This window comes from Salvia splendens, chromosome 18, assembly GCF_004379255.2.
Source record: "Salvia splendens isolate huo1 chromosome 18, SspV2, whole genome shotgun sequence".
In the NCBI taxonomy this organism is placed as follows: Eukaryota; Viridiplantae; Streptophyta; class Magnoliopsida; order Lamiales; family Lamiaceae; genus Salvia; species Salvia splendens.
The window spans coordinates 8382426-8391485 of record NC_056049.1 but is presented as its reverse complement, the minus strand read 5'-3'; the positions used below and the strand labels follow the sequence as shown (position 1 = coordinate 8391485).

Below are 9060 nucleotides of genomic sequence, written 5' to 3'. Positions count from 1 at the left end.
GTGGCTATGTGAGACCCCGGATTGTTGGCATTCTCGGAGATTTACAGAAGGTAAAGAAGCACAATTGGTGTAAGTATTTGCTAGACAATCTGGTGAGGACGCACGAGCTATGGAAGAATAACAAATCGAAGGTTTTCAGCGGGCCAGTAGTTTTCCTAGTGGTATGACGTTTGTCTATTCAATCCATGACGTTGAATTGTTGAAATTATGTTGACATGGTTTTGTGTGTGAATAATTATTTGTTGTTGACATTTGGGGTTGAGCACAACGTTTTGGGTTTTTTTTTTTTCTGATTTTAGGGGTTAGTGATAACAATTTTGATGAAATGATTTAGTTATTTTCTGTAGTCCTTCTACGTCGATCGAGTAGTGCATCGCAGGAGATGTGTGGCACGTGCCATTCCTAGAATAAAGGGGTGGACGGCCGAACTATTGAAAGAGAGAGAGGAAGTTGAAATGAAAGAAGCTGATTTTGGGCTTGGACGAGTGACTTCACAGCTGGATGAGAATGAAATGGGTGGTGCAGAAATGACAACAGAAGTGCAAAGGTCAGCTGATGAAGATGTTGATGATGCGCAAGATACTGGAGACTTTGTTGAACCGCCACCAACTGAGCATGGTGAACCGTGGTCCACTAAAGATGTTGTCGAAGAGATATATACGTCGGATGAAGTGGTGTATATGAGGGGTGTTTGGGGGGCAACCAAGCACATCGGCGATGGTCTGAAGATGCTTGCCAATGAATTAAATAAAGCTCCGCCAGAAATCAGGAAGAAGGACAGCTTTAGAATAACTTGTGACACTCTCCGGAGGGCGTTTAGGTGCAGAGTCCTTGAAATCAGGAAGAAGGACAGCTTTAGAATAACTTTTGACCCTGTGGAGTCAATGACGCAGTCACAGACCGCGAATTATAGTGCAGCTGAAGACTGGTCAGAGTCCTTGAAATCTCTGTTGGACGCGGCTGATAAAATTGAAATTCTAGAAAACAAGGACGATTACCCCAGCTTCAGCCTTGGGTTCGATACAAGCCAGGTTAACTATATATCATACATAGATGGCTGTTATACAAACACTTCCAAGATAACATGTATGTTGGTATACTTAATCAAAGTGTGATGTTGTGTACACTGTAGGATGATGACGCTAGACAACCTGAAACAGAACCTCAACCTGAGGCAGACAGTGCAGCACGTTATGAAGAGGTTTGATGGCCACCGTTTTTTGTATTTTTTATCTTTTATTTTGATTGCTTACTACATCATCTTATCTTACTCTCCATGAAGGGAGATGCGTCGGAGTACGAGCTTAGGGAACCAGCTGACCTTTTTTTCAGTGGGGATGATATGGTATCCCAGGAAGGGGAGAGAGTTAACACTGGCGATTTGGGAGGTTGCGGACTGGATTTGGGTGATGCCGGTGACATTGGAAGGGAGTTTGCAGACAAAGAGCCCGTGGCTAATGTGCAAGTAGGAACGGTTGTGAATGAGGAGAATGCAATCGTAGTGGCTAGTGCTATTGCGCGTGATGTTGCGTCGGAGGTAAGCAATTTAATATCATCAAACTTGTTGGCTCTAATGAGGGGTATTTACATTTCCCAACATTTAGTGACGTTGTATACTTCCATGTTTTCAATGATCCAGCACGACGCCGTAGACGTAGCCGTTTGCTCTGCCGTGGAAGCAGTCCTGGAGTTAGGTGATGCTGCCTTCGAAACACAAATAGATACGGTGGGTGCTGATGCATGTATATTATCTGTACGTCGAGATACAGAGACGAATCGTGCACAGGGCACGTATGCTGAAATACAACCTGCTCCAGCAAGGAGACTCAGACTCCCTACCGGGAGAAGAGTTGGTGCAGCATCAAAGCGTATCAGCCCAACATGGACTCAGGAAGAGAGGGATTGTTACCAATTCCTTCTTGCGACGCCCTACATGTGGACGTAAGAAAAAATTGTTATGCACTTTTGTTGTTTTAATCAAAGTGACCGACGTGAATAACCTATGGTTGAAATGTAGGGATCATGTTATTTACGCTGACGTGGTTGTGGAAGTTACTAAAAAGAAGTTTAGCTCGTTGAAGCCACATGAGGCTGTACACCCTGAAGTTATCGATGTTTGGGCTTCTTATCTGAATGGCGTGGGGGTGCATAAACCAACACAGAAACCCAAAAGATTATTTGTCACAACAGCTGCGACAGTGAGTGTACTGTTAATGTGATGTACTTTTTTGATTTTGGCTACTGACAATGTGTAACGATTGCAGACATACAATGTGGTTGAACGGAGCTCTAGTTGGGAAAAATCAGATGCCGAATTAACATTCTGCGATGAAATAGATGGGCAATTCAACGGTGCTGGAACGTTTGACATCACACGTTATGATTTGGTACTTGTTCTCTTGATTAACCAAAAGCAAACTCAGTGAAATATGAAAAGCTCATAAATTGTATTGTCGTATGCAGATTTTTTCCCTATATATTCACAGAGACATTACTATTTGGTGTGCTTCTCATTGAAGACTGGGGTTGCCGATGTTCTAGACCATGTTGTGCCCGAGAACGATACTCCAGATCGGGCCAAATATGGGATTGACCTGGACCTACTTGTAAGTTTACTATGACGTTTAATTACATAGCACTGTTGAAGTACCGACTCTTGGATCCATATCATGACCTTTTTTTGTTGAAATGTCATCACGGAATGTCAACCACCGAATTGGCAGATTGTCATCGCAAACTATATCAGATAAACACATTGCATCTGTTTAGACATTCGTTTACATATGTTGACATTGCATCTGTTAACATCTCTCATCGCATCTGTTAAAATCTGTTTAGACATTTGCTTACATATGTTGACATTGGAGAAATATGTGCACTGTGGTGGTATGTGGTGGTAGGTGTCGACATTGGTGGTATGTGTTGACATTGATATGAATTCATCGTCTGCTGCAATATGTTTACATCTGTTTACACATTTGCTTACATCTGTTTACGTTTGTAGCTTTGTTTTGTCATTGGCTATTAACATTTGGATTGCATTGACATTTAAAAGTTTACACAATTCTTCAATGTGCCAAAGCTGACACAAATTATCTAACTTAGCACTTGCACTGTTTTACAGAGGGATTGTCTTGCTTTTTATCTCAAGTCAAAGGGATTCAACAAACTGACTGGTCTCATAATCAAGGAGCGTAGCATGCGCTTGCTGGAATTGCCATGGAAAACGACTCAAGCCACTAATGATTCGGGGATATTCCTGATGCGCCACATGGAGACTTACTTGGGAAACCCGGCCAATTTAATGACAATGGGTCTTCAAGGAGTTAGTGTGAGGCTTCTGCAGGTTTTGAGGGGTAGATATTGCAAGGACATGCTCCTTGCACCGTTCAACGAGTACAGAGAAAGCTTCTCGTCTTACATTAGTCATTACATCAGCGTGACTCCCAACTTCCGGACAGATTATGCGAGGCAAGTTAATGGAATGTTGAACATGGCGCCCCTCAACGAGCAACCCAACCAGCCGGCAAGGAAGAAAAGTAAGGCAATTTGAGTAGATTTTGAATTCCCTTGTTGCCGTTTAAATGATACTTGTTGTTTTGGCCTGTGGATGTTTTTTTTGTTTAGTTTAGCATCAACATTAAGAATAACTTTCAGATAAGGAAACATGTACTCCAACGGTTCTGGGGTTTTATTGGTATTGCATCTTTTTTGTGCTTGTTGTTTCGTATCTTTTTCAGCATGTTTCATGCCGCATCGTGTTACAGCTTACATGAAGTCAATTTATTGAGGATTGTTGTATTTGGAATGAATTTTGTCAGTGTAAAAGTGTGTAAATTGAAGCCGAATTAAATATGGGGTGTTGACATCTGGAATGAATGGTGTCATTAGGATATATGAACCTCATAACACACTTGTCAAAATATTGTACATCAGAAAGTAAAGCATCCAGGTTGAAATAAATCAACAAAAACTGAAAATACATCCTAATAGATCGCCCAACATCCAGGCTTTAGAAAACAAAAGAAAACTGATAAACTTAGCTAAGTCAACTAGAGCCCTCTCAATTGGAAAGCAATACAATCTATTTAGTTTTGAATTACTGAATGATGGTAAAGACATTGGCTTTTGAGAAATGAAATCATTAGGACACAAACACTCACACATTACTCAATGCAGGTAAAGACATTGACTTTTGAAAATGAATTCATTAGAAAACAAAAGCAAACTGATAAACTTAACTTAGTCAACTAACATTTGATGCAACACGCACAATTAGAACGAAGAAGGGTGACAATGTGATACTTAAACCTTGAGACTGAATAATTAGAACTAAGACCAAACAACATACGATCTCTTGTACTGACTTTCAATGCTGGAAAAAATGGCTTACATTTAATTGCACTATTGTTATCAAAGATTAGGATTAAAAATAAAACCGAGTTACAAATGAACAGCAAATCCACATTTTGCTACATATTTGACTTTCCTTTCTCCCTGCCATAATTCCTTGCATCGTGATGACCCATTTCTCGACACTTTGCACATCGCCTCTTAGGTTTGTTCTGTAATATGATAGCCTTCTCTAAGGATGATTGAATTCTTTTTCCAGATGTGCTGCCGGATCCCTTTGTACTCACTACATTAGGAGGGTGCACAGTAACAACATTCGGTCGAGCTAGCCCATACAGGTTCTCAATACTCTGTGCTTTACCCATTGAAGACACGGAAGGTACTGTATCACCAAAGAGTTTATGACTTAATTCCTCCATTCCGTTGAATAATGCAAAAATGTCGTCTGCATTGCTCTGCGCTCGTTGAAATAAACGAAAGTATAACGAATGTAGTTTCGTTGCTACAACACGTTTTGCATCGACATGTGAATCTGCGTAAAGCCAGCATCAGTAGGATAGCACCATGGTGACATTACATATGAACGAAGCAATTGGAAAAAAAAACAAATGGCATTGAAAACGAACCTGCAGATGTTGATGACTCCTCACTCAGATTATTGTGCACTGATTTCAACAAAGGCGTCTTCAACCACCTTGTACCAATATATGTTGATGGTATTTCTTTCACGTCATGGTTTTTGAACAACCAAAAAATGTGTGAACATAATATTCCACGACGCAGAAACAACTTGCAATCGCATTGGTACGATTCGGTGCTAACTTCATGACGGACGACACCTTTGTTTCGATGGCTGTCCATTATCGTGTAAATCTCAGTGTTGTCCTCCAACTCAAAGTGAGACATTCTGCAACGACGATGAGCCTCGGCGATCTCATCTTGAACTTGCTGAAAGATGCGATCTGTATACATAGCAGCTGCGTGTTTCTCGAATAAAAGCTCTGTTGACAGGATGGGGACTTTTGAAGCATCAGAGAAATCGAGCCTCTCAGTTATGTTACGCTGAGCATCCAACGCGCTATTGTAGTGCATCACAAAGTCAGCGAGATTAAAATGCGAGTTTGTGTACCTTTTGAAAAAACTGTTCTCGGATTCAGAGAATGAAGTTGTCTTCAACAACGACCCCATTGGGAAATCCCTAAAATATGCTGGAATCCAATACTCTCGATGTGCGAACATGGTAGTGAACCAAGCTTCATTTTGTAAACCATATTGGTCGACAATAGTCAGCCAAGTTTCTTCAAATTCCTCTGGCTCCAACAATTCAGACCATATGCAAGAGTCCAAATCCTTCTTCAACTCTTCGTTGGCAAGTATTCTTTTGGGAACCTTTTCAGGAAGCTTCATCATTATGTGCCACATGCACCAACGATGCCTGGTACTAGTTAGAACCCGTTCTATAGCAAGTTTCATGCCCCAATCTTGGTCGGTAATTATCAACTTAGGTGCGAAACCCATACAATCGACAAACTCACTCAGCAACCAAGAAAATGAGTCAGCTCCCTCATTTGACACGAATCCGGCACCAAACGTAACAGGGCATCCGTGGTTGTCTTTTCCAGTGAATGGCCCAAACACCATGCAATACCTATTCAACCAGCATATCAAGAAACGATCATTACCAAACTGTGAAGAGGAACAGTTTATGAAGCCTTGAGTGTGAGCCTAATAAAAAGATTAAAGAAAATGCTAGACAAGGGTTATTACTTGTTTGTTGAGTAGGTAGTGTCAAATGACACAATGTCACCGAACATCTTGTAGTTCTTTCTCGACACAGCGTCACACCAAAAGAGGCTATTTAACTTTCCATCAGTATCTTTTTGGAATTTGTAATGGAAACCATCACATGTGTTCTTCTTCACCTCCATTTGATTTAAAATCATTTGGACGTCAGCGCCTTTCATCTCTTGCAATATGTCGCGCTTGCAATTCCGTATGTCAGTAACGGTGCAACCCACCGCATCGTACCCACCCAAGAACTCCTTCAATAAATTGAAAGTCCTTGTAGGTCCAATGTTGGCCTTTGAGCAGTCCTGCATGAATTTATAATGGATATCCCCAAGGTTGCGGTTGGATTTCATGTATCGGGCGTGCTTTTTATCAATCATCTCGTGATTGTGTAGGTCTACAAAGTTGCTGACAACATAGCAAGGACTGCCAGGATCGGTCGAATACTTCAAAGTAAGTTTGGCATTGCAATTACACCTGCTAGAACGGCGTCTACGTTTGGTAGAACTCGCCTCTTCGTCGACATCCCACTTTTCACCTTGCCGGCTGCATACAATAGTCTGCCATGTTTTGATGTCGTTCGAGTATTTGTGTCCGAATCTACGAGTATCAAAACGACATTCGTTGGCGTATGCTTCATAAAATGAAATTCCTTCGTCCAAAGTTTCAAACACCTGGCCAATGTAAGGCTGCATGTCGGGTCTGCAATTTGGGATAAGTGCATCTATAAACAAAAGAAATAACAGTCCAAATGTCATCACAAAATGTCAGTGACCGAATTGGCAGATTGTCATCGCAAACTATATCAGATAAACACATTGCTGGTAGTTTATGTATAGAGCATCATAATAAGCATAAACAAGTAGACAAAATTGAACTAATTTTTCACCAAAAAAAAAACGTAACAGATTCATCACAGATTCAAATAGGGAGCGAGTATTGGACAAATTCTACATTGCAAAAACAGATTCATCCACCATTTCGAAATATAACCTAACGCTCATGTCTTCTACTCTACCTGTTTTGTCTTCTCCGGTCAAGCACAAGAAGTTCTACACTAGATATTCAACAATTTTTTCAGCAAAACACCGACAGCAAACTCATCAAATGGAAATCAACTATTTCAAAATATGCCCTACTACTCAATCTCATCCATCAACGAACGTAAAAATGTCGAGCATAATCGTCATTGGTATCAACATTATAATACACCTATATTCAAATTAGCAAGTAAAACACGACAGCAAACGCATCACATGGACATCAACCTTTTCGAAATATAACCTACTACTCAACCTCGTCGATCAACGAACATAAAAACATCGAGCCTCCTACTACTCAACCTAATTCATCAAACAACACAAAAACATCAAACATAATCGTAATTGGTTTCAACGTCATGATACACCTCTAGTTCAAATTATCATGAAAATTACCTTGAGCTTCGTCAAACATCTCCATTTCAAAAAACACGTGGACTTTGAGCTGACGCCGCACAAATATACTTCGTATAATATCGCGGAAGAAGCTTTGTTAGATCAATTACAGTAGGATAAATTTTATGGCTGAATGAGAAAAAGCTTCGTATGCATTAAATCTCGGTCAAACTTGGAGATAATGGTAGTTTGGGATGAATGGAGGTTAATTAGGGAAACATTGTTGACCATTCACGTCGGTTAGGATTTACATAATTATGCTGACAATGTTATGGAATATTTGGAGAGAAATGTGGGTTTTCTGTAACTGCCGAATGATTCACATTCCATAAACACCCCCAGTGACTTGATTTGTGTTAATCGGTGACATTGACATAAGTATTTTATCATGAACCGTTGATCAATGCTTATAAATGTGTAGGATTAGAGTTTGCATAGTTTGTATATTAGGGAGTTTGTATTTGATCACACCTCTATATACATATATATATTTATATATATATATATATAAAGTATAATTATAGAGAAGATAGGACACTGCAAGCGAAACTTACCCCAAAACTCCATTGTTATTTATTAAAATTTGAAGAACGTAAGCATTGGGAAACTGAAGATATGATAGCGGTGAGGAAGAAGAGAGGGTTTAGGGAGGGTTTTATAGGCGGCAAATATTAATCATATTTTACAATATTAATATCATAACAATTGTATAATTAAGTTTAATTGATACTCCTATTTTGGTAAATAATGCTGTGTTCTTAAGTTCGCATCTAACGGTATTTTACAAAGCGATATTCAATTTTTAGTGGGCCTGTCATAAAAAGCCCAATATTCAACAAGTCATAATTTATAAAAAAGGAAAAAAAAATACAGCTACACTCCTACACATACATTCCATTCACAATTCACAATAAATATACATAGGGGTGCATTATAATGATAACCCCAATTTCCGTAATAACCCTATAACCAAATCTGGACCACATATTTTTAAAATCACGCGGTTGATATTCAAACTTAGATTTACTTCATAAAAAAAAGCGCGGGGGTAAATATGTCATTTCGCTCATGCTAAAATTTACGTATCCAAATTTCGCTCATTTTATCAGTCAGCCAAAAGTATCATTTTATCAACTCAGAGTATCATTCTATTCGGGAAAACTATCATTCTATGCAATAAACCTAACATATATCATTTTATCATTTTATCAGTCAGTCAAAAGTATCATTTTATCAACTCAGAGTATCATTCTATCCGGAAAAACTATCATTTTATCAGTTTTATGTCATTTTGTCACGTTAAAGTATCATTTTATCAGCTTATATGCAATTTCTTCAGCTAAACTATCATTTTTATAAGGTTACTGTCATTTTATCCGCTTAGATTATCATTTTATCAGGTAAAAGTATAATTTTATTAAACAAAAATGTCATTTTATACACCAAAAATACCTATCATTCTATCGGCTGAAAGTATCATTCT

The 9060-nt window shown here is 39.1% G+C and overlaps 1 protein-coding gene across 1 annotated transcript; it reads right to left on the bottom strand.

Moving 5' to 3' along the window:
* Positions 1–4472: 4472 nt before the first annotated feature.
* Positions 4473–7602, bottom strand: LOC121776685 (protein FAR1-RELATED SEQUENCE 5-like). Its single transcript, XM_042173868.1, has 4 exons — positions 7578–7602; positions 6121–6865; positions 4980–6001; positions 4473–4885 (listed from the first exon to the last, which is right to left on the bottom strand). The coding sequence occupies exons 1-4, from the start codon at positions 7600–7602 to the stop codon at positions 4473–4475; spliced, it is 2205 nt and encodes a 734-aa protein (XP_042029802.1).
* Between the last annotated feature and the right edge of the window lie 1458 nt (positions 7603–9060).

Coding starts and splice junctions, on each gene's coding strand:
- LOC121776685 (XM_042173868.1), bottom strand. CDS start 7,602: ATGGAGATGTTTGACGAAGCTCAAG. Junction 6,866..7,577: donor GATGTTTGACGAAGCTCAAG/GTAATTTTCATG, acceptor TTTTGTTTATAG/ATGCACTTATCCCAAATTGC. Junction 4,886..4,979: donor GGAGTCATCAACATCTGCAG/GTTCGTTTTCAA, acceptor GGCTTTACGCAG/ATTCACATGTCGATGCAAAA.